This window comes from Chanodichthys erythropterus, chromosome 19 (genome assembly GCF_024489055.1).
Source record: "Chanodichthys erythropterus isolate Z2021 chromosome 19, ASM2448905v1, whole genome shotgun sequence".
Classification (NCBI taxonomy): Eukaryota; Metazoa; Chordata; class Actinopteri; order Cypriniformes; family Xenocyprididae; genus Chanodichthys; species Chanodichthys erythropterus.
This window is the reverse complement of record NC_090239.1, coordinates 26,373,848-26,400,214: the sequence shown is the minus strand read 5'-3', so window position 1 is coordinate 26,400,214 and position 26,367 is coordinate 26,373,848. Positions and strand designations below refer to the sequence as shown.

The window sequence follows — 26,367 nt, the reverse complement described above, 5'->3', positions numbered from 1 at the left end:
TTTTTATATCTGAAGTCTCCCTGTACATTCTTACAATGCAAACGTAGCTGTTGAACACAAAAGAAGATATTTTGAAGAATATGGGTAACCAAACAGTTGATGGGCCCATGACTTCCATAGTATTTTCCATAATGGGGTCCATCAACTGTTTGGTTACCCATATTCTTCAAAATATCTTCTTTTGTGTTCAACAGATACATTTGCGTTGTGAGAATGTACAGGGAGACTTCAGATATAAAAACGCTGACTTGTTGTTTTCTCATTAAAATCAGATGATTCTGTGTTACAATACCAATATGGCGGCGCAGCGGCTTTATGACGTCATGACTCATGAGCAATCTAGATCTCTGTATAGATCACTGATCGCATTCTTATTTTGTACTTTATTAGTGCATACATAGCCATGTCATAAAGAGAGATAATGTACAGTCAACTGGTTATTAATGCAGCCCTTCAGTGCTTCGATGGTCTTGATCACCCTGTTATGGTTTATTTTGATTAATAAAGTTTTTTTTAGTTGTTGTTTAGGTTACATACTTTGTTAAGATTTTATAATAATAGTAATAATAATTTATAATTGCATTTTCAGCTGCAAAGTACTGACTGGTTTTACCACTTTAACATGTGCCCACCACAAAATGACAAAGTCATGACCGCCAAATAAACATAATGAGTCTTTGTAGTTGATAACTTCCTTGGCATTATGTGTGGAGGCCAAGATATTTAAACCTGTTATACCTGTTTCTCAGTCATGTGCAATTGTGCGTGTGAGAAGGGACTAATTGCTAAAACTAGTTTACAATGTCCATTCAACCCACAGCAGTATTAGATGACATGCCAAAGTCTAAAACTGAAGTAATCTAGTAGCTTTTATGGAAAACGATTAAATCAATGATTAAAAAGCCACTACAAGGCAGAACTGTAGACCTTGAAGCTTTACTAATGCTATGTTGTTTAGATGACACACACTGTGTTTACTGAGAGGGTATATTTTGAAACTTGTAGGCTATTCATTAGTCATCTACTGACACCCTGACCTACCACATTCTAGGACAAATTCCCGAAACAAAACAGAGAAACCAAAACTGCTTGATGTGAACAAGTGGGCGGGGTCTATAGTCACTCTGGGCGCTCCTGATTGGTCACGGTAGGACAGGTAGGAAGACCATTTGAAGAAATAATCTCGGTTAATGTTTTTTTCATGAGCGAAACTCCCGACGCCGTCGTATCCACTATTCTCTCGACCCCGTCGACCAAGGCAGTGAATATTTCTAGAAACAAAAGCGTTTTAAAGAGTTGCGTCGCTCGCCGCTGTATTATCAACAAATTATCAACTTTTCTGAAGGCGCCGCGGAATACAGGTATTTTGATAAGATGCGGTACACCTCATGTTATTGGACTGTCTTCGTCGTATTGATTGGTAGGTGAACAACTTTAGTTATTTTTCTCTCTGAAAATAATGGGCTAAATGTTTCTAATGGATTTAATGTTTGATTGTAACCTCATTGTTTTAATTTCATGTTGGACGCCATTCAGGGCTATGGATGGGCGAGGCTCAAGGTAAGAGAAATTGACCTGATTTATTGGCTGCTAGCGTTGTTTTGTGAGAGGAAAGCAAACGATTCACCAGAATCGTGTCTTTGTCTCAGAATGTGGTCGGCCAATAATGACGAACAGGATTGTTGGAGGTTCTTCTGCGTCAGAAGGTGCTTGGCCTTGGCAGGTGGATATTCAGGTAAGAATGGCTGGCATTATGAAAGGAAAGTTTTGAAAAACTGAGGCAGAGTTCACAGGCTTTGGTTACATACAGCACACATTCTCGTAGCTCAGACAGTAGAGCAACAGCAAGATCATGGAATGCATGAACTGATCAGATGTATTAATTTAAACCTCATACACAATTCTATTAAAAAAGTACACAATTTGACACATTAATAGGATTAATTAATAGGATAGTTCACCCAAAAAACTCTCAAACTGTTGCAAACCTGTATGACTTTCTTTATTCTGCTGAACACAAAGGAAGATATTTTGAAGAACGTTGGCAACCAAACCGTTGATGGACGCCATTGACTTCCTTAGTATTTTTCCATGCGTATTATGAAATAAGTGTAGATAAAATAAGGCTTCAGTTCTACAGCTAAATTTAAACCATACAAAAGATACAAAAACAAAACAGTTACTTAAACTTTTCATAAATTTATACAAATTTGCAAAGTGAACTACACATTTTAAATTTCCTGTCAGTTATTCCACAATTCCACCTCTTTGACAATTTATTTTCTTTATATATTTGTCCTTGGCCTATTTATTTATTTATTTGTTTAAAGGTGCAATATGTAATATTTTTGCAGTAAAATATCCAAAAACCACTCAGCCAGTGTTATATATTTTGTTCACTTGAGTACTTACAATATCCCAAATATTTGCAACTATTTGTAAATCATGAGAAAATTGCAATTTTAACCAACCCTTAAGGCTTTGAGGAGTCACCTGTCAATGGCGTCATACCCGCATTACCCTCGGTTTCCGGTTTTATTTTGTAGAAACCATGAAAACACCAAAGATGCTTTAATATATTACACATTTTAATAGACAAACTGTTTTGATATATTTTTAAAGACCGAAAACTAATTATTACATAGCTCAACACGTTTGGTCTTATTGTTTAAATCTCATTTTCTTGATTTATTATTTTTTTTTTTTTTTGCGAGTACCATACTTTACCATGCCTCAGAGAAAAACACTATTTTGTCAAGTAGCTAACATAGCATTATCAGATGCAGCTTTATTTATAGTAAAAGTAATACAGCATTTTCGCCATCATACAATACGTTATAATGAATTGCATGCCATTTATCAACACAAGCCATTCAGCATTTATTAATATGATATTCTAAAATTGATCTATCTTACTGCAGTGTGGAATAGTGTCTCTCAGCAGCCGAGCAAACACACAGAGTAATGTTATAACATTTTCAACACACTCAAATGAATCTAATATGATAAACAGAGCTGCGTTACCTCATACTCATGACCAGAAAAGCGGAAGCGGCGCCAGCGACCGTGGCAAGTCCCTCTGCTCGTGAGGCGTGTGTTGATCAATCGCTCCAGCTCCTCGTTCAGCTCCACAACACTCGGTCCTGCTCTGCTTCATACTACAGTAATGTTATTAATAATCTCATCCATGAACATGATTTCTTCCCGAGTCCTATCCCGATTGTTTCCACTGGCTATGAGGTGAAGACCACATGTCCCAAGATTCTGCGCTCAAACTTGCCGTCATCAAGCTACGCCTTTGTTTTGAATAGGCTTCTAGCGACCTCTAGCGGACAGAATTCTTACATACTGCACCTTTTAAATAAAAAACAGCCTCTGGATCTTGACTTGATCCAAATTTTAGTCAAACCAGTTTTCTTTAGTTACTGAATAGGCAAGGTTTTGGATACATTTTGAATAGACCTTAGTCAGGTTAGGCGGCATATTGAATTGAACGCGGATGAAAACAAGGCTGTGAGGGATAGACTTACCGTGTTCACGGCAAGCACTGTATAAAGGTCCTATATCACATAATTTTCACAACTCGCACCTTTCAAAACTCTTTTATGGAGGTTTTGTCTACTGAATTTATTTCAGCTTTTTTGTCAGCTGGACAATCATTATGTTGTTAAATAAAAGCACAGTTCTATCCCTCACAGCCATGTTTTCATTCCTGTCAAATTAAAGGATTAGTTCACTTCAGAGCTAAAATTTCCTGATAATTTACTCACCCCCATGTCATCTAAGATGTTCATGTCTTTCTTTTGTCAGTCAAAAAGTAATTTTGGTTTTTGAGGAAAACATTCCAGGTTTTTCTCCGTATAGTGGACTTCAATGGCTACCAATGTGTTGAAGGTCCAAATGTCAGTTTCAGTGCAGCTTCAAAGAGCTCTACATGATCCCAGATGAGGAATAAGGGTCTTATCTTGTGAAATGATTGGTCATTTTCTAAAAAAAAAAAAATATATATATACTTTTTAACCACAAATGCTTGTCTTGCACTGCTTTGCAATGCACCACACATTCCGTAATCACATTGGAAAGTTCATGCATGACATAGGCAGAAGTTCCGATCCAGTGTCTACAAAGGGAACGTGCAAAGTCAAACGCCTTTTACAAAAAAAGGTAAAACAAAAATGTTGGACAATTTTGAAGGTGGAGGTGAAAATTACGCTTTTTCGACATAGACGGCAGTCATGCGTGACCTTTCCAATGTGATTACGTGATGCCTTTTGAAGCTGCATTGAAACTGCAGTTTTGACCTTCAACCAGTTGTACCCCAGTGAAGTCCACTATGTGGAGAAAATCCTGGAATGTTTTCCTCAAAATCCCTAATTTCTTTTCAACTGAAGAAAGAAAGACATGAACATTTTGGAGTAAATTATCAGGAAATTTTAATTCTGAAGTGAACCAATCCTTTAAATATGGTGCTACATTGTTTAAGGTCTATTGTCTGTCGAATCTGGTTTCTTATCGATATCCCCTGATCGCTGGCTCATGTGTACATTTAGACTGACAGTCAAGGACATGTGTGTGGAGGAACTATCATCGCGGAGAACTGGGTCTTGTCTGCTGCACATTGTTTTCCCAAGTAAGTTTGGATGCACCTTTTTTAAAACCCATATAATCCTTGTTTGTTTATTTTTTGGCTTTACATATATATTTCAACAATTTCTCTTCTCTGTCTAGCCCTAAAGACATCTCTTCCTACATGATTTATGCGGGCCGACAGCAGTTGAATGGCTGGAATTCGGACCAGACGAGCCATAGGATCCGTCGCGTGGTGGTTCCACTGGGTTACACAGACCCTCAGTTAGGTCAGGATATTGCTCTAGTAGAGCTAGCCACACCTGTTGTGTGGTCTGACCGTATTCAGCCTGTCTGCTTGCCATATGCCAGTGCGGAGTTTAACAGCGACATGAAGTGCATGATCACTGGATGGGGTGACATCAGAGATGGAGGTGAGTGAGTTCACTTATTTAAGGATGCTTTCACACTTGGTTTGATCGCCTGGTCCAAACCCAAGTTCAATTGCTGCCCTCTCCCCCCACTGGATTGTATTATTTGAGTTCAAACTACAGTGTTTTCAACTTCAAAGCAGCTGTTGCTTGGTATCGAGGACAGAGGAGAAAGCGGCAAAATGCATAGCGTTATTCACCTCGCTTTTATATTTTGGTTTTTGCACCTTTTGTTTTTTTTCCCCAAAGCGTCAACAGCACATAATGCCAGTTCCGTTGTCTAAAGAATGCAGAAGTTACATTCTCCATTGTCTCTCTTCTTACAGTGCGTCAATCACACTTGTCAGGAAAGTGAGTGAGAACTGAGAACACAGACAAAAACACAGTTTTGTCACAAAATCATATGTCATTAATAGCTGTTCACTTCCATGATTTAGTACACATGAACCGTACTCCAGTGGCCTATTGCATGAAGCTAGTTGAACAAGCCAGTTTCAGAGTAGGTTTGAAGTTGACAAATCCAGATAAATCCAACCTGGTTTAGATCAGGATCAACTGTTGCACAACGCTCGGTATAAACTTTTTCTGTCCGCTCGGGTTTAATCCAGAGTTTGCAAAGCGCGTGCACCTGAAAGTGTACGAGGAGTACGTCAGTTTGATTCACTTCTCTTCAATTCATGTCTCTTCCGAAGATTAAGAGATTGTTATGAAAAATATTAAATTAAACGCATTTACACAGCAAGAATAAACGCTGCTGCAGTGAAAGTTTGAGAAGGCAGCTGAAAATATCTGACTATATCATTGCATGTGAATCAGACAGAATAATTAATATAGTTTCACAAAGAGCTCAAAAGAATACATGTAAGCTTAATCTGTTTAAAAGCCTTATATTTTATTCATATAATATATTTATTTTAATTTAAAAGCAAAGTTTAATATTGTCAATTTATATAATAGGCCTAATTTATATGAATATATCATGAATTATTCATAATTTTAATTTATTTAATATAAATATAATGAATAATTAACAGCAAATGTTGAGCAATTTTGTCTCTAAAATGTTTTCACTATAAACTGATTTAATTTGGAGCGTGATACAGGGGGAGTGGCTTTATTGCATCAGATAAATGTCACTTTACTCACAGCTGATTGGTCCAGTTTGGGTTTGTGATCTTTAACCCAGAATAAAACCTGCTCTGGAGCATGTTAGCTGTGTTGCGTAAGTTACCATAGCAATGAAACCCGCTAAAAACCAATCCACCTTCATAAGCCCGAAAAACCAGAGTTTGCTCAAACTAATCTTGAACTTACCGGGGTAGAAACTGAAACCGGCTTTGTGCCACAGACCACCATTTTTAAATGGACTTAGTTACGGTTCAGCGTTCACATCATGCAAACAAACCGAACTCAACAAACTGTCAATTGAACTCGAAGTGCACCCTAAAATTACCTTTGTGCACATGAATTCAGTGAATTCAGAAAGTATGCAGACCCCCTTCACTTTTTTTTTTTTTTTAAGTTTTATGTTGCAGCCTGATACTACAATCATTTAAAATATTTTTTTTCTCATTAATCTACCCCATGATGACAAAGCGAAAACAACATTTTAGAAATGTCTGTGAATTTGTTCAACAGAAAAAACTGAAATATCACATTTATATAAGTATTCAGACCCTTCGTAACAACACTTGAAATTTAGCTCAGGTGCCTTTCATTTCTCTTGATCATTGCTTAGATGTTTCTACACCTTGATTGGAGTACACTTGTGGTAAATTAAATTGATTGGACACCTCTCTATGGGCCTGTTTACACTAGTTTAATGCGATTATGGTTACTACAATTATAAGCTTAATCGCATTACTTTAATCTAAGTATTGCATTTAAAGTTTTATCGCAATAGTGCCAAAATCCCATTATAATCACATCTGGCTGTAACATGTTATTTAGCCTATAACACTCTCTCTCACCTCAAATTGGGGAGAGACTGACAAGCTATGACCTTGATTGGCCAATAGGTGGCTCTACAGCGATCAAAAACGTGAAACTGTTCAAAACTTGTTTGACGTAGACTCAAGTGCCTTACTGGACAAAATTTTCCAACATTTTGAAGTTTGTCCAAAACTTACTTTGGCAAACTGTCCTAGGTTTTTCGCCTGATCAGAACCAAACAAGTGCAGAAATGTTCTCTGGAGACTGAATATCAAAAATAATCCAAAAAAAGTTGACATTTTGATTTATGGTCGCTAAGCAGCGCCAAAAGGTTCGAAATGAGCGGGGCCACTTTTACTAAAATGGCTATAACTCTTGAACGGAATAGGGAATATTTTCACCAAACTTGTGTATGGGCTCAATCTGTGGTCACAGTAAAGAAATTGTGGCGTTTGGACACTTGGCGGCGCTATAACTTGAAAAAACGTAAACAGTTATAACTATGCAACCATTAGTCCAATTGACTTGCAAATTGGCATGCAGTGTCTTGGTCCAAGGAGCCACGATTGTCTATGAGGACATTGGCAGCCATGCTTTTCAAGCTACGCCATCAGCCAATGAATTTTGAGCACCTATTTAGACAAGATTAAGAGGCGATCAGAACGAAACTTTGTGGGCATGTTCGATTCATGGTCCTAGAGGTCTGTAAGAATTTTTAAAGAAATCGGCCACTAGATGGCGCTAATGAGTTTTACGCCTCTGTAATCACGTGGTGTTTCACACATCTACATAATATTCATATCATTTGATAGATCTCATGCTGAACAACCTCAAGATCAACTGCTGTCAATCATATTGTTCATTAAATATTTGCAATAATGTAAAAAAAACTTTTGCGAACTAGTCCTAGGTTTTTCACCCGATCAGAACCAAACCAGTGAAGTACAATTTTCTGAACTCTCTAGATCGATAATTATCAAATTTTACCCTTTGGGTAGCTATAACAGGATCATTTAGAAAAGGGCCGTGACAAAATATACTCAAGCCTATGTTGGTGCACATTATTACACAGAAAATTCATAATCTCTTATTGAAGTTCAAAAGTTTGGGATCTTTTTTTAATGTTTTTGAAAGTCTCTTCTGACCAAGGCTGCATTTATTTGAACAAAAATTACAGTAAAAACAGTAATATTGTGAAATATTCTTACAATTTAAATTACCTGTGTTTACTATTTGATTGTTTTACAATGTAATTTATTCCTGTGATCAAAGCTGAATTTTTTTAGCATCATTACTTCAGTCTTCAATGTAACATGATCCTGCAGAAATTATTCTAATATGCTGATTTGATGCTCAAGAAACTTCTGATTATTATCATTATATGCGCTGCTTTATATTTTTGTGGAAACCATGATACTTTTTCAGGATTCTTTAATAAACAAAAAGTTTAAAGGCTGTGACACACTAAGCCAACGTCAAAGAACCAGCGGTGACAAAAGCCAATTGTGTTGTCACCAAGCTTTGGCTGCGTTTGGGACAAAAAGCTGCACTTGAACACAGCACACACTAGAATGTGCGTTCTGCATGTAAGAAAATAACTATCTATATCAGCAGGTATCAATAGTCTATATTTGTCGTTCAAAAAGAGAAACCCAACCTAGGACTGCAGATACACAAAGCAAAAACAAAGCAGTGCTTGCTTACCATTTTGAATATCAATCATGCTTATCACTTTCTCAGCTCATGTTATTAGGCAGATATTTGCATATTGAAATTCTCATGTAAGATGACGTAAAATTAAAACAGCCTTCTGTCTGTACCATCTTGATTTCTTTGCTCACTTTTATCACTTTTGCTTTCACTCTCGTGGGCTGACTCATTTGCTAAACTGAACAGCCAATCAGAGCAATATCTATCACAGACGGTCCGACGATGTGTGAAACGCACTGCAAAAATGAACCCGACGGATGGTGTGTCCAGCGATTATAAGAAACAGAAATCTTTTGTAAAATTATAAATGTATTTAGTGTCACTTCTGATCAATTTAATGCATCCTTGCTGAATGAAAATATTCAATTCTTTCAAGGTCAGACTCAGTATCTACTGTATGTATTGTGTGTATCATGTTGGCAATTTACCACAGACAATAAATAAATAAATTCTCATCGCCTCAGTGTGTATAAAAAGAGGAGACACAAAAGCAATTTCAAACATTTTTTTTTTTTTTTTTTTTTTCCAGTGCTTAGTCTCATTTTTTCTCGTCTCTTTTAGTTGCTCTACAGGGGGTCGGGCCATTGCAGGAAGTCCAAGTGCCAATCATTGACTCCAAGACTTGTCAGGATATGTTTCTGATAAACCCCACAGAAAATATTGACATCCGCTTTGACATGATGTGTGCTGGCTTCCAAGGAGGGGGCAAAGACTCCTGCCAGGTGAGGAGCACTGAGTGCTGGTGTATGAAATACAATTGCACATTATATGTGCATTGTTTATGGTCATAATACCTTTGTTCTCATGCGTCTCTGCATGCATGCATGCTTTTTCAGGGTGACTCCGGTGGCCCTCTGGTGTGTCAGATCAGTGATGGTAGTTGGGTCCAAGCTGGAATTGTGAGCTTCGGTCTCGGCTGCGCTCAAGCAAACCGACCAGGAGTCTATGCCAAAGTGTCCAGCTTTAGTGACTTCATCCAAAACCATGTTGGAGGAGTCCAGCTCAAGAGCGCGTCGAGTCACAACTGGGTTGACCGGGTCATGGTGCTCATCAGGACTCTAACTCTGCTGCTATTGGTACAGCTCTTGAGATAGATGCACAGAGAAGCAGAAAGCCCAGCCCAAAATACCGTCCTACATAAAGAGGGATTACAATGCCATAAGAGGCTTTTTAATCATTTTTTAAACAACTTTATATTATGTAGTTTCCTACTTTGTTTGTACCAAAGTTACACAAACAGACACACTGAATGATATGAAATGAGAGGCATGTTTTTTTTTTTTTTTACCTCTTCACTTGATTGTTATAATCATGTTTTAACTATCTGAAATTTGTGCAAGTGAAATGATTAAACTGCGTAATTAAACTGCAATTTTTCAACTGAAACAACTCCTCCACATAAAACAGATGACATATTAAAATGTAAATGGACAATTAAATATTGAGCCAGCCTTTTGCACAGTAATTATAAATGTTATTTACCTTTATATCAGGACATGTAAATGTTTTAGCTCTTGAACAATTAAATGTTTAAAAATGTAATGCTTTTTTTTAGAGTCAGCCAGTTGTCTTTTTTTATCTCTTGGTGACTGTTTCTCTTGAAATATTGTAAATAAAACTTTGTAATAAAGTGATTTTTGTATTTGATATTTTGTATGCTTATTTACTGTTGAGGTAAACATTACTGACAAATCCTATCGTAGCAACTGTTGCTATCTAGCCTTTTCTCAGTTGTCTAATGCAAGTCTATAGAAGTTATCCAGAAATATGATCAAAATTATAAGTGACGCAAGGTACCCAGATTTGTTTCCCAAATCTTGAAAAGTGCATGATGCAACAGAAGAGAAAACACCTACATTTGTTCCAAGGTACTTACTAATTTAAGGGTTAGTTCACCCAAAATTGAAAATTCTGTCAATAATTACTCACGCCTCATGTCGTTCCCCACCCATAAGACATTCATCTTTGGAACGCAAATTAAGATATTTTTGGTCAAACTTTGATGCTTCAAAAAGTTCATAAACGAATTGAGCGGTTGATATGATGAATGGATTGAATTTAGACTTTTATTCACATATAAACATTCATCAACTCACATATCAGAGGGCTGTTTCATAAAAGATGCTAAGAAAAGCGAGGATTAAACTCCAAACCTGACTTGAATTAACCTAACAAATGAGTTTGGGCTAAAAGAGTTTCATAAAAGGTAATTGAAGTTCACGCAGTCCCGCTAAATTGATCCAGGTTCACCTAGTCAAGATAATTTCGCGTGCACGGTTTTTTAAGCAGCCCTAGAGGTCGATCATGGATCAAATCGATCCACCACAGGAAAGGGCATTTGTGCTATTTTATGCGTTTGAGACATGGTGTTTTCCTCAGTGCATAACTTACTTTTCACAAGTGTATTCTCCATCTGTAAATGTTGCAAATGATGCAAATATTTCCATTTTGCGGCTAAACGTCACATTGAACGAGCGCTGCTGAGCGCATGCGCACTAAACAGACGGGACGCAATAGAAGCGCAGTAATTCTAAAATATACATTTCGCTAAACTATTTGATGTTGGACATTAAATGTGCCTTATGTACAGTTTCAAACCTACAAGTATTTGTATTCTTTTATGATAGTAACTGTAAATGGACTATTGTAATGTGGTAAATCAATATACTTTGGGACAATTACTGAGTTTAGATTCATCTTACCAATTAAAATTTAGTCTGTGCATATTTATTTAAATTTTTAATTTTGTGATCTTAATTTCTGCTCTTCTAATAACCATAAAGAGTACTACTGCCAAACAAAACCTAAGAGAAATGTAAAAAAACAATCTAATTAAATATTGGGCTCAAAACATTTAGCCAGTAAGAAAGGAAAACCTGTAGGTTTTTCCCAGTCATTTCAATAGCAAAAATTGTCACAATCAACCTGAATTCACTATATATATATATATATATATATAGAGAGAGAGAGAGAGAGAGAGAGAGAGAGAGAGAGAGAGAGAGAGACCAGAGTATAGATTAAATATGGGCCTTGGAAAAGGCTAGCAGACTTTATTGTGCTTTGGCTACAGTAGGTAGTTCCATTGTGGACAACAACCATGCATGTCATTTCTGCAGGCTGCATCTTACTCGGTTACTCTTTTCATAGCTTTTGCTGGCTCTGTCTAGCAAAAAAAAATCACTCATCACTTAATGAAAGCTTACAAATGAAGGTGTGATTGTTTCAGGGGCCTTGTCACAGGTCTATTGATTTTAAATTTCTGTGTTACTTTTGCTATATTTTCACACTTAAAACAATGATTTGGTAATCCTCTTGTACTCTTCTGTGCTAAGATGACAGCTCTCCTGACAGTTCTCTCCCAAGTGCTTCCATTGTTGTCAGTATTAAGTCTGAGAATGATTCAGAGTTTTAAGAAATTACTTCTCTTTAAATGTTTTGGTTCATCATACTTACCTTTTAATAATAATAAAAAAAAATTTGTTTTTTATTTAGCACTATTTAGTAAATGTGTGTGTATAATTTTATATATATATATATATATATATATATATATATATATATATATATATATATATATATATATATATATATATATGTTAATAAAGTCAAAAAATTGTATGTGAGAGAGTCAGCTGTATCATTGCTTTCCTATTTGTCAGTGTTAGAGAAGCTCAGCTTAGCCTGACAGTTAGCCTGCCCCAGACCAGGCTAGTTTCCCAGCATAAGTTGCCAGGGTAACTGAGTTTGAACTAATTTAAGTTTGTTTTATGAAACAGAATTCGCTGACAAAAAGTCTGACTAAGTAAAATAAGCCTGGCTTGTTTTCTAATCTTGTTTTATGAAACAGCCCTCAGTTGTGGTAAACAAGCTCAGTGAGGAAGAACCAATGAGGTTCATTATCATGTTACGCAGCATGTTTGCTTCTGCAAAAGGGTTGTTCTCGCACGTCAAGCAGGTTCAGTTGAGCTTCAGCTTATGTTCGCTGATTAATGTTTATACGTGAATAAAAGCCTAAATTAAATCCATTCATGATATAGATGGAGTCTCAGAAAATTTGGACTAAACCGCTTAATTTACATGGATACGTTATACAAGCTTTTGAAGCTTCAAATTTAAACTCTCAATAGAGAGACAGAATTCTAGATATTTTATCAAAAAGATCTTAATTTGTGTTCTGAAGATGAATGAAAGTCTTTCAGGTGTGGAACGACATGTGTTAACTATCCCTTTAATATAACTGAATGTATGTATTGATTCAGTCTAATGACTCAAATGACGCTTCTCGTTTTCATTTTACAGAGAAGCTTTTGACTTTTTCATCACATAATTGCATAAACGCTTTTTAAAATGAAAAACAAATAGAAATGTTTTGATTTATGCATTACTTTTTGCAAGAATAACAAAAGGGCATGGCTTAGTCAAGGTGAATTTGCATATTACTACTTAGTGCCTTCTGTGTAAATAAACAACAGAACACTGCAAAAGAATACAACAAAATCCCTTTGAGAGCTTTATTCAAGACAACAATACTTTTTCCGGTGCTGGTGTAAAACTGAACAAATCTGCATGTTGGTGCAGCAAGTGTCACTATTTTCTACAAGGCATTCATGCAACATCGAATGAAATGTTTTTCTGCTCTGCACTACTCTCTACAGTCTCCAGTAACTATGCCATTGTGCTCTGCTGCCCTTATTGTGTTTCATCACAGTAATACTGCTGCCCTGGTGGCGACTCCTACTGTAGTGTACTAAAAAATAGCTTTAAACACTGGTCTGCTAAACTACAGCCATTTCATTGCTGTCGGCTTGAATGTTCTTTAAAATCAGCTGAATAATTCCAGGGTGAATCAATGGCACTAGCACAGCTGAACTCTTCTTCCCTGGATCTGAAATGCTTTACAATGGCACTGAAATTCTGAGAATGGAAGCCCCCTTAAGAACCGAACAGCATCATACTTTAATGTTGGCACAAATAAATAATGTATGTGAACCCATTAAAGATAAAGGCACTTTTCTGGGTAAGACCTTAATAATTTGGAGCCTCAAAGATATTCTCTCTACCCACTCTAGGTCTAGTACACTGGTAGACAATACAGCTATCAAGTTCCTCTGTTCACGGACCGCAAACGGTTCTATGAGGTGATGGAGATGAAATGCATGTACTGATCAGGTATCAGGAAGTGTTGAGTTGTCCGAGAGGATCATGGGAGATCCGAGCTGGAGCTCCTGCTGAAGTGACTCCATGTCAGCAGGGGTCATGCGGTGTACCTCGAGCCAATCAGAAAGCAGGGATGCAGACAGGGGGGCCAAGTCATTGTGGCTAATGAAAACAAGAAACGAGACCATTGAAATGTACATTTATTTACTTTAATACAATAAGTAGACGCTTTTATCCTAAGTCGGAGGTCGGCAACCCGGAGAAATACATAAAAGCAAATCTGCCTGTGAATATTTTATATAACTAACGTTACAATATAGGTATGTTTAAATCCGCGTAATCACTTATATCAATGTTATATCGTCATATTGTCCAGCCCTAAAACATATAGTTTTATAGTAATGTTATAGTTTTTGTCAGTGTTTATTTTAAAACACACAATTATGCAAAATATGGAAAATATTTAATTGATGATTTGTCAACATAATATATAACAATACAATATATAAGGTATGATTTTACCTCACAATCCAACAATTTGACACAAAATGATAAATGCAAATCCATGTTTCTCTACTAGAGTCCAGCTGTTTCTATGAATTGCACCGATCCATTTGCTTCTTTTTTCTTTAGCTTTCAGCAGTTTTTAAATATATACTTCGGGAATACCTCATTATGTATTTGTAGCCTACTTAGTCATTTTGATAGTAGACTAATATAGCTAATATACACTTACAGACTGTGTTGCCTTCATATAAGGCTTATATAAGGCTTTTAATTTTTTTGCGGCTCCAGACAGATGTTTTTTTGGTCCAATATGGCTCTTTGAACATTTTGGGTTGCCGACCCCTGTCCTAAGTGAACCACAATAGAGGAGCATTAGCAATTCACCACAGAGCCAATGATATTCCCAATATGTACAGTACTGGTCAAAACTTTGGAAACATTACTATTTTTAATGTTTTTGAAAGTCTCTTTTTGCGTTTCTATTTCTATTTATGTCATGCTGAATTTATCAGCCATTTCTCCAGTCTTCAGTGTCACATGATCCTTCAGAAATCATTCTAATATGCTGATTTATTATAAATGTTAGAAATGGTTGTGCTGCTTAATATTTTTTATAACCCGTGTTACTTTTTTCTGTGATTCTTTTATGAATTAAAAGTTTAAAAAGAAAAGCATTTATTCAAAACATAAATCTTTTGTAACAATATACACTACCACCCAAAAGTATGGGGTCAGTATTTTTTTTCCAGCAAGAATGTGTTAAATTGTTAAAAAGATAGTAAAGATTTTTGTTGTTAGAAAAGATTTCTATTTTGAATAAATGCTGTTCCTTTTAACGTTTAATTCATCAATGAACCATGAAAAAAAGTATCACAAGTTCCATAAATATATTAAGAAACACTGTTTCCAACATTGATAATAACGGAGTATCAGATCAGCATATTAGAATGATTTCTGAAGGATCATGTGACACAGAAGACTGGAGTAATGATGCTGAAAATTCAGCTTTGAATCACAGAAATAAATTATATTTTAAAGTATATTAAAATATAAAACCATTTTTTGATTAAATAAATGCAGGCTTGATTATGGAAGCCTGTTTCCATAATCATAATTATGGAATAATTGGTAATTGCAACTTTTTTCTCACAAGACTTTTTTCACTCGCAGTTGCAAGTTTGCATCTCACAATTCTGACTTGATTTCTCAGAATTGCAAGATTTAAACTTGAAATTGCGAGATATAAAGTCAGAATTGCGTGTTATATTACTTTTTTCTCGCAATTGCAAGCTTATATCTCGCAATTCTGACTTTATTACATGCAATTGTGAGTTATAAAGTCAGAATTGTGAGATATAAACTCGCAATTCTGTTAAATTTTCCCCTTTTTCCCCTCACAACTGCACATTATAATACGCAATTGTGAGTTTATATCTTTCAATTCTGACTTTATAACTCGCAATTGTGAGAAAAAACTCAGAATTGTGAGATAAAAGTCGCAATTACCTTTTTTATGTTTTATTTCACGGCAGAAACAAGCTTCCATATTTCTTTCAAAAACATTAAAAAATAATAATGTTTCCCAATTTTTGACTGGTACTGTACACAAGAGTCAAGCGTTGTAATTTGCAGTGACGTACAGTTCAAAAATAGAGTGTGCACTTTGCGATCACTGAGATTTGAACTGACCTTTCCCTGAGGTCGGAGTGCTGGAGTTCAGTAAGAGACTGAGTGAGGAGGTCATCGAGGTCGAAGCCTACACCGTATCCAGCTCCACTGCCTTTCGGGGTCACTGAGAAAACCGGCGGCAAAATGTCTTCAACCTGGCAGGGAAAAGGACAAAGTTGAGATTAAAGAGAAGAATGAAACAAATGAATGAGTTCAAAGTCAAATATAAATGTAGAATAAATATAGTGCAGTGTGCAAAGTAGTGATTATGTTTTCCAAACACAATTAAGAAACATAAATATACATAAACATAAAAATGGAAGCCAATTTCAATCACAAAGTAACATTAAAAGGTAACTTTATTTTTCCCAATTGTGACTTTATATATCACAATGTGAATTATTATTTTTAACTTTATCTCAAAATTAAATTTTTCTTCATTACCCTGCTGTAGAAACAGGCCTCTATATATTTGTAAATAATAAAATTCACTAAATATATAAATTATAGTAAAATAAAAATAATAATGCATGATCTCTTAAGGGGTATAGGTTTAATAAAGTATATATATATTATATACATATATATATATATATAAAATGATAATAATGATATATAATTAGAATAATGTCACTGTTTACTTTATATCTAGCTCATGTAATATTTTGGAGCAGAAAACAACTACAAACTACCAAAATTTCCATGACATTTTAAGATTTGACTTGTTTCCATTTATTTTTCAGGCCTAGAAATATCCATTTAAAATTTTCCTATTGGTTTCAGGTTATCAATGACCGTGATTACTCAATAACTCAAATTAAGTGTCATGTTGAGATCAGGTGTCACTTTTCCAAGCGATCAGACTGGATTTTCATCTAGCGGACAATGAAACTGTATAAAAAGAAATGAATTCATTCGCTCATATTGAAAGAAGGCTCACAGTCATATATTATGGCTAAATCTTCACCTGTGACTTTGAGAGCTGCTGTGTGACAGTGTGGATATCAGGAATGCTGTTTGTCGACTGTCCTGTGTCAGTGAGACTAAGGCAGGGTTGAGCTGCAGCTGCTGGAGGCTGTTTTAAAGGGCCCTGTGAATGAGAGCCATTCTGTCGGTCCCCCAAAACGCAAAGTTTGTCCAGGGTTTGAGGACCATCGCCGGTCTCTGGATTCGTGCTGGTGTTCGAAATGCCAATGCTGGGGTTCAGGGCTGGTGGTTTAGTCATAAAGGGTTCCAGCGGCAGCAGCTGGATGTGAGTGTTGGACTGTGGGACGGGCTTCTGCTGGGTTTGCAAGTGTGCAAAGCCTGTGTGAGTGGGATTGTTCAGTTCTGGTGGAGGCTGGTGGGTTTTGTGTTGAGGTGTCCCTGTCCAGTTCTCAAGACCGGTGAACATTGTTCCAACACTCAGAAACTGAGGTTTTAATATGTTGTTTTTGGCGAAGGCACATGGGGCCGTAACCACACCTAAACCTCCAACATTTCCGCCTCCTCCTACTGTAACTATGCCAACGTCTCCATTCTGAGCTGGACCTAAAGAGACGGGTGCTGCGTCACGGTTCGGAGTTGGATGGAATATTCCAGCAGTGACACACTGTCCCATTTGAGGCAGAATTTGTGGCACTTCGTTGGGTTGTTTTGGCGGCAATGATTCCCCCCCGACCGAGTTTGTTTTTACGAGGTTGCTTCCTGTTGCTGGCTGGATTTGGACCGTCTTGCTCTCATTGTTTTTGGCACCATTGGTTTCTGCTGTCTGCGATTTGTCCGCTCGGTTGTCCATCATTCGTCCCCAGCGCTCCAACAGCTTCTTGTCGTTGTCGCTGAGTAAAACGCCACCCAAAGATTCTCCTCGTTTCCCCTCCTTTTTCTCCTTCTCTTTCAGCTTCCTCTTTCGCTCCATAGCACGCTCCTGCCTCTTCCTCCGCTTCTCTTCCCTCTCTCGTTGTCTCTCCTGAGCCGTGACTGGCTTTTTATGCTCAGGACCAGAGTTACAGGAGGAGAGCGACGAGGATAAACTTCCAGCGGCTTCTCTAAGTAAATCTATACCATGAGCTGCAGAGCCTCCATCTGGGGAAGAAAAATCAGTATGTTTATCATGATCATACTTGTCATTTTCTTGGATAAGGGAAAAATAAATTAATATCATAGGACAAGGCAAGTAAGAGAAACAAAAACATTTTAATGTTGTTTATATGTCTATGTGGTGTTTTTAATATGCTTTAAGAAAAAAACACGTGCAAATTCATAGGTCAACACCGTTGTTGAGTATTTTTTCATTTAAACTGCTGTGAAAAAAAAAAAAAAAAAGTCTCAAAAACGCGGTTGAAATCGCTGGTGTCTGTGGCGTCACAAACTACCTTGTAACCAATCATGTCAACGTGTCAGCAGGCTTTAGCATATCATTAACTATGATCGCTCTGAAGCAGGGGAATCTCAAGAGAAGCCAGGTTATCCTGGAATATTTTCCTGTTGATATGAAAAATTGGGTACATTTAGCAATATAGCGAGTGAATTATGTGTATGATGTATATGACGTTATTATGATGAACTATATGTCTTTCTCCACTGACTTTCTAAATTGTTCAAAGCGTTTCTAAGGATGCTGATTGTTAGAAGGCAGCTGTCTGACTCCGAGATGGGGAACGGGAACATGGTTTGTGTAACATTAGCAACACATTATTAGCTGTTTGATAATGTGGTCAAGCCGAAGGCTAATCATATTAATTACTGTTATGTGTCCAACGTTGTAGAGAGAGATACATAAAACACATCACCATTCTGATACACCGACTTTGTAGATGAGGCTGTGTAATTCACTCTTCCACTTTTTCTGGTTCAAACATACAGTGGCATGAAAAATTATGTGAACCCCTCGCAGAATCTGTGAAAATGAGAATGAATTTAATAAAATAAGAGGGATAATAAAAAAAATGCATGTTATTTTCTGTTTAGTACTGTCCTGAGTAAGATATTTTACATAAAAGATGTTTGCATTTAGTTCACAAGACAAAACAATAGCTGAATTTATTAAAATAACCCCATTCATAAGTATGTGAACCGTTGATTCGCAATACTGTGTGTGGTTACCTGATGATCTACGACTGTTTTTGTGTTTTGTGATGGTTGTCTCTTGTTTGTCCTGAGCAGTTAAACTGATCTCTGTTCTTCAGAAAAATCCTCCAGCTCCTGCAGATTCATCAGTTTTCAAGCATTTTTGCATATTTGAACCCTTTCCAGCAGTGACTGTAGGATTTTGAGATTCATTTTTTCACACTGAGGACAATTGAGGGACTCAAACACAACTATTAAAAAAGGTTCAAACATTCACTGATGCTCCAGAAGGAAACACAATGCATTAAGTCGAGGGGTGAAAACTTTTGAATTCAAATATCAAGGTAAATTGTACTTTGAAATTAATAATAATAATTGTAATTTTTCTGCCGAGAAACATGCAAGTATCTTCTGTTGGTTCCGAAGGGCAGTACTAAATGAAAAACAATGATATTTAAACAAAATAAGAAAAATTGTGACATCTTCATCCTGTTCAAAAGTTTTCACACCCCGACTCTTAATGCATCGTGTTTCCTTCTGGAGCATCAGTGAATGTTTGAACCTTTTTTAATAGTTGAGTTTGAGTCCCTCAGTTGTCCTCAGTATGAAAACACAGATCTCAAAATCCTACAGTCACTGCTGGAAAGGGTTCAAATATGCAAAAAATGCTTGAAAACTGAAGAATCTGCAGGAACTGGAGGATTTTTCTGAAGAACAGAGCTCAGTTTAACTGCTCAGGACAAACAAGAGACAACCATCACAAAACATAAAAACAGTCGTGGATCATCAGGTAACCACACACAGTATTGAGAATCAATGGTTCACATACTTATGAATGGAGTTATTTTAATAAATTCAGCTATTGTTTCGTCTTGTGAAGTAAATGCAAAAATCTTTTATGTAAAATATCTTACTCAGGACAGTACTAAACAAAAAATAACATGCATTTTTTATTATGCCTCTCATTTTATTAAAATAATTCTCATTTTCACAGATTCTGCAAGGGGTTCACATACTGTTTCATGCCACTGTATATGGCTGAATTAAAGGGTTGGTTCACCCAAAAATAAAAATTCTCTAATTTATTACTCACCCTTGAGTCGTTCCACATCCATAAGACTTTTGTTCATCTTCGGAACACAAATGAAGTCTGAGAGGTTTCTGTCTCTCCATAGAGATCCAATGCAACTACCACTCCAAAGTCTAGAAAGGTAGGAAAAAGACATAATTAAAATACTCCATGTGACTCCAGTGGCTTAAAATCAATTTTATGAAGCAACGCGAGTACTTTGTGCAAAAAAAACATAATTTAAACAAAATAATATTATCCAAAGCATGTTCATGCAACAGTGCCAGCTCTCGCGTGAACACAAAACACATGCGTCGTGATGCTCTTGTGAATGCACAATCCAGATCAATATTTTTGTAAGTAAAGTGGTAAATTGTGTTTTTTTTGCGCAAACAAAGCACTCACGTTTAAGCCACTGGAGTCACATGGAGTATTTTAATAATGTCTTTTTCCTACCTTTCTGGACCTTGGAATGGTAGTTGCACTGGATCTCTTTGGAGAGACAGAAACCTCTCAGACTTCATCAAAAACATCTCATTTTATGTTCCGAAGATGAACAAAGGATGTGGAACGACATGATGGTGAGTAATAAATGAAAGAATTTTCATTTTTGGGTGAACTAACCCTTTAAACCAGTATGTCCTCTTGCCATTGTGGATCTCTAAAATGGTGTGAGTGAGTGGAGGTGGGGCTAATTTGCATATACATGGTTCCATGTATGCTACCTGAAGCAAAGGTGTAGAGTTACATTCAAGCTTTTTTAAGGCATGAATAATTTTTTTTCCCAGGAAAAACAATTTTAAATGTCATTTTGGTCTCAAAGGTGAATATTATTGACTACAGGGGGACTTTTACAAAGTTTACAGAGTTTTCTCTTGGTGGGTAGAAAAAAAAAAAGAGTCAACTTAATAAAAACAAAATATTTACCATATCAAATTGTACGTATAATATTTATATTGTTGGGGTCCGTAAGATTTTTTTTTTGTCATTGTTGTTTTTTTAAAATAAGTTTTTCATGGCTGCAAAAGTACAGTTCAGTAAAAACAGAAATACTGTATCATTATTATAATATAAAATAGCTGTTTTCTATTTTAATATATTTTAAAACATAATTTATTTCTGTGCTGGTAAAGCTGAATTTTCAGCATTATTACTCTAGTATTCAGAAATCTAAATTCTAATATGCTAATTTGCTGATCAAGAAACATTTCTTGGATTTTTATGCATGAATTAGTTAGATTTTATATTTTAGGAAGAGGCATCCTCACATGGGGATCATCATATATGGAGTCTGTGGCATCAAAGTTCGAAAAACTCTTCAGCCTGGTTTCACAGACAGGGCTTAGATTAAGCCAGGATTAAGCCTTAGTTCCATTAGGACAATTCGCTTTTATAAACGTGCCTTAGAAAGAAAACATTACTGGTGTGCATCTTGAGACAAAACAATGGCACTGACATAAGATATATAAAGTAGTCATAATTGCTAAGTAGTCTATGGCCACACACACACTGCAAACTCTCACCTCGAGCCTTCTGCCTTAGCGCAGATTTGAGCAAAGCAGCTTTGAGAGCTGCTTTTGTGTTATCTGAAATTGCTCCCTCTTTTTTTGTGCCTTCCCCGGTTGTCACTTTCCCTCCTTTTCCAAGGGAACGAGAGAGGTTTTCAGAGAGCGACTGAGCTTGGGACTGCGTGAGCGAGAGTGAAGGCATAGACTGCGGAAGACTTGAAGTGGGTGGAGTCTGAGAGATGGGATGGGACGGAGGCATTTGTTTGGGAAGAGCGCGATTGGATGAGACAAGCTCCTTTTTTGCGCAGTCCGTCACTGGTTCAGTAAAAGACGTGTCCTTGTCTGTGGGAGTGGTCAGATCGATGGTTTCAGGCTGGCCGTCGGAGTTCGCGCTGAGCATGTCCACATCCTGGCAGCTTACCGATTGAGCTAAATGTGGCAAAATCTGAGCGAGATGATGTCGGGCTTGAAGTTGAGTTTGTGTACCGTCTGTTGGTTTGTAGTTGAGATTGTGCTGTTGGCAAGTTTGTGCTGTATCATTCAGGTTTTGAGACTGTGCAGCCGCGCAAAGGGTGTTACCGGAGACGCCGACCACCGCCGAACCAGAAGAATGGAGTGGCTTAAACTGGATCCTCTTCCTAACACCCTGCTTCTTCTTATGGAAGTCCCCAATTTCTGTTAGTATAGCTTCTTTGATTTGTTCTTTGCCCATGGGCTGCCGGTCGAACTCGAAATCGAAGGCGGGAACGCACACCGGCTCGTCGTCAGGGTCATGGTACTTAGCGAGGTAGGGGTGTTCTAGCGCCTGACATGCACTGATCCTTTCACGAGGGTCAAAGCGGAGCATCGCGGCCAACAAGTCCAGCGCATTGGGCTCGGCCTGTGGATACAGTGCTGCAAGCGGTTCTGCCGTTTTTGAAGGGAGGCTCCGTACGTAAGAGCGCACCCGGTCCGACCCTATCGTGCTGACGATGCTCTCGGGTGGCGTGCCCAAAACCGAAAGAATCAGCTGCAGCTGATGCACGTAGTTTTTCCCCGGAAACATCTGCCTCCTGCCGAGCATCTCGCCGAAGATGCAGCCCACAGACCAGAGGTCGATGGCCAAGCTGTAGTGGTGCAGGGACAACATGAGCTCAGGCGCGCGGTACCAGCGGGTGGCCACGTACTCGGTCATAAAGGAACGTGACTCTTCGGAGTGGGACGCGCTCAATCCACGTGCCATGCCGAAGTCACCGATCTTCAGCTCGCAGTTTTCATTGACCAACAGGTTGGACGGTTTGAGATCGCGGTGAATGACGTTGGCCGAATGAATGTATTTTAGGCCTCTTAACAGCTGGTACAGGAAGTAGCGTGTGTGTTCTGGAGTCAGAGGTTGCCGGGAGTGAATGATCTGATGCAGGTCGCTCTCCATGAGGTCAAGAACCACGTACCTAAAGAACGAGAGACACTTTTAGCACACCATATATGAAGAGAGAAAATGCAGTGCATGCTATTTCGTACCCAAGCTTACACTGATTTGAAAGCCGAGTGAGGGACCACAGGCTGGAGAATATCTTTAATGGCGATGATGTTGTCGTGTTTGAAGTGCTTCAGAATCTTCAGCTCTCTCAACGTGCGTTTGGCATTCGTCACAACCTCAAAGGCATTAGGGATCTTCTTTATTGCCACCTGCTGGCCTGAATGCATAAATAACATTAGATTCCTGTAAACTGGCGTCGTGTCAGGTACACTTTTTCTGTTAGTTGAATAGGGAAGGCGTAAGACATAAAATAAGCTTTTTGAACTGCAAGTGTTTTACACTTTCTTTGTATATTGTATACGGAAGGCGGTCTGGCCGAAGCTAGATATTTTACTTCATAACTTGTTAAATATGGTAATTTTTTTCGCTTTTTCACTTCAGAAGGCCTTTATTAACCCCCTGGAGCCGTGTGGAATATGTTTATGATGCATGGATGTGGATGGAAGCACTTTCTTCAGCTCATACTCGTGAACCCTGTTCACTGCCAGTATAAAGCTTAGATGCGTCAGGATATTTCTTCAATTATGTTCATCAGAAAGAAGAAAGTCATATACACCTAGGATGGCTTGAGGATGACAAAAGCTTGGGCTAATTTTTATTTGAAAGTGAACTTATCCTTTACATTTGTTCATTCTCTTATAGTTCACCCCAAAATGAAAAACCTAAATTAAATCTGTTCATCATATAAAATGATTGTCTCTTTTCAGAAAATTTGGACTAAACCGCTCAATTCATATGGATTCGTTTTACAATCTCTTTGAATGGTAGTTGCATGGACTGTCAATGGAGGGTCAGAAATCACTAAGACTTCATTAAAAAAATCTTTATTTGTGTTCCGAAGATGAAAGAAAGTCTTACGGATGTGGAACAACATGAGGGTGAGTAATAAATGACAGAATTTTCATTTTCGGGCGAACTAACCCTTTAATCGTTCACTACTTTAACATTATCGATTAACAGCCCTAATTATAATACATTATCTTAAAAATATAATACTTGCATAAAATAAGTATACAAAATATACTTATTGCATTTTAATAAACGGCAAATAATGTCCCTGGTAATAATAACAACAATCATAATAATTATTATTATTATTACAGCATTATTAGTATATTATTATTATTATTATTATTATTACAACTACAGTATTAATATGTAATAATCATTGTTACGTCCCAGGACGCATGTCATTCATTGTTTAATTTTGTGAATGTGTATGTGACTGTGTCTTCTTGATGCCAACTGCCTGCTGGGAAGTGTAGTTTTTTTCCCTGTTTTCCTCTGTTCCTCCCTGTCCTCTAGCAGGAGTCTAATTGATGCCACCTGTTCCTCGTTAGAGTATGGAGAGGAGCTTGCATTTACACATGAAGCGCGTGATATTCCCCAGAGAGAGCATGGCTCATGTATCTACTGTAGTGAAAGCTTCTTTAAGAAATATGTTGTATTGCCCCATTATCATTGTTTGCAGATGCAGTAGAGAAGTGGGTGCCTTTTGTTTTTACTAACCCCTGTTTTCGGTTAGTAAAGTAGTCAGGTAAGAGATTTGTTGTTTATTTGATAGGTTATTTAGACTCCCTTACTCCCAGGTAGCTTACTCCTTTTGTTTGTTATTTTGGCTCTAACCCCCTCCTGAAGCTAGAAGCATCTTCTCATTATTTATCATTACTTGTTTGAGTTCTCTATTGTTTTGCCTTATTTTTAATGGTTATAAGAGACTTTATTTTGAATAAACCCTTTTCAAAGAGTTCATCTGTGTTTGTTTGAGTGCTAGGAGTGCAGACAGATACAACTCTCTCATTTTTGGCCCTGTTTTTCATAGGGATACGTTTTAATTTATTTATTTATGTTACTCTCCCGCAACCCCTAGACAAAGGGGGGGCATAACATCATATATTAATAAAGCTGTAGTAATAATAATAATAATAATGATATAATAATAAATGGATTCTAACATTTAGTCCGACATGCATGTTGGCACCCTTACCATTGTCTCGTCTTCGGGCTGATGAGACCACACCATAAGCACCTGTGCCAATGGTCTCAATAACGTCATATTCTTCACCAACTTCAAACTTCACATCTAAGGAGTGGGCTTTGAGCAGAGCCAAGTTCTTATCTGCAACAGTAGTTGTATCTGTTACAATGGACGTGTCATCGCTAGTTTGAGGGGGTCCTTCTGTAGCGCTTCTGTGATGGTTGTTGTCCGTGTCGCCCTCTCTCCTGCCGTTGCCCTCTGAGGCTTTATGGGTCGGCACTGCTTGAGTGTCATTTGTCTCGTCCCTTTCATTGGATGACATTCTGAAACAAAACATTCAGAGATCAGTTCTAGGCTCAAGATTGTAAATTTTGCTTATTTTAATGGACTCTAAACGTCTCTTGGACAATTTAAAAGTTCCAGATAGTTAATGCACAATCTAACTAACCTTTCCTTTTAATCAGTAACAAAACAGACAATAATTTACAGTAGCCTATTTCAAGAACAGCGCCACTTTCACGGAGCACATTTTTAACTATTTGTTTGAAATAATAAAAAAAATCCACAAAACAAAACAAGCTCTGTGTATTTAATGTTTTAAGAAACACAACAATGCAAGGTGCACATAGAGGAGTGAGTATCTTAGACGTGAAGCCGTAAAATAACAAAAAAACACACACTGCTAATCACTTCTTTGTAATTGCTCATTATGGGATAACATACTACAGGTCCAGCAGGGCGTAGCTGTTGTTTGTGAGCAATTAATCCTGCTTATTTGCCGCAGGGGCGTGAGAGCCTACTGGTCCCAAAACAGCTTTAAAGATAATATATTCAGCCTTTCTTTTTTTCATGTCAGAACAAAGACAAATAAAAGCAAATGTTGGGTTATGAAAGCGGTAATAATTACCTGTTAATATATTGAAGCAGTGGGAATTCGGAGCGGTTCTTTCAAAGCATGTCTATTCTTCGCTAGCACAATCCCCTGTTTTACTTCCTTGTATTCTTCCGTATTGTGTTTGAACGGCAGCAGAGCTGCCAATCGGCTGTATGCTTGCAAGTGGATAAACCAATGGGATTAGACAATATGCTCGAGGGGCGGGCTCTTTTGAAGTGTGGAATAGGGTCATTCTTTGGGCGGCGTCGACACTGATGAATCGAGTGTAAATAAAAAAGACGCGCACTTTCTTTAGCATGTTAACTACTATAGAGTCATTTCTAAACCCAAAATATGGAGACCCAAACCCGCAGAAATTAAACAAAAATAAAAATTAACA

General features: G+C 37.4%; 2 protein-coding genes across 2 annotated transcripts; one reads left to right on the top strand and one right to left on the bottom strand.

The window, feature by feature from the left end:
- The first annotated feature begins 1,136 nt into the window (after positions 1–1,136).
- Positions 1,137–10,236, top strand: zgc:92313 (uncharacterized protein LOC436869 homolog). The gene is made up of 7 exons (XM_067369243.1): positions 1,137–1,420; positions 1,537–1,560; positions 1,650–1,735; positions 4,551–4,630; positions 4,729–5,000; positions 9,201–9,361; positions 9,476–10,236. Exons 1-7 carry the CDS (start codon positions 1,375–1,377, stop codon positions 9,731–9,733), a joined length of 927 nt encoding a protein of 308 aa, XP_067225344.1. The 5' UTR covers positions 1,137–1,374; the 3' UTR covers positions 9,734–10,236.
- Positions 10,237–13,142: 2,906 nt separating this feature from the next.
- mapk7 (mitogen-activated protein kinase 7) lies at positions 13,143–26,099 on the bottom strand. Its single transcript, XM_067369221.1, has 7 exons — positions 26,001–26,099; positions 25,103–25,416; positions 23,107–23,272; positions 21,612–23,026; positions 16,939–18,035; positions 15,993–16,126; positions 13,143–13,958 (listed from the first exon to the last, which is right to left on the bottom strand). The coding sequence occupies exons 2-7, from the start codon at positions 25,413–25,415 to the stop codon at positions 13,805–13,807; spliced, it is 3,279 nt and encodes a 1,092-aa protein (XP_067225322.1). The 5' UTR covers position 25,416; positions 26,001–26,099; the 3' UTR covers positions 13,143–13,804.
- Positions 26,100–26,367: the final 268 nt, after the last annotated feature.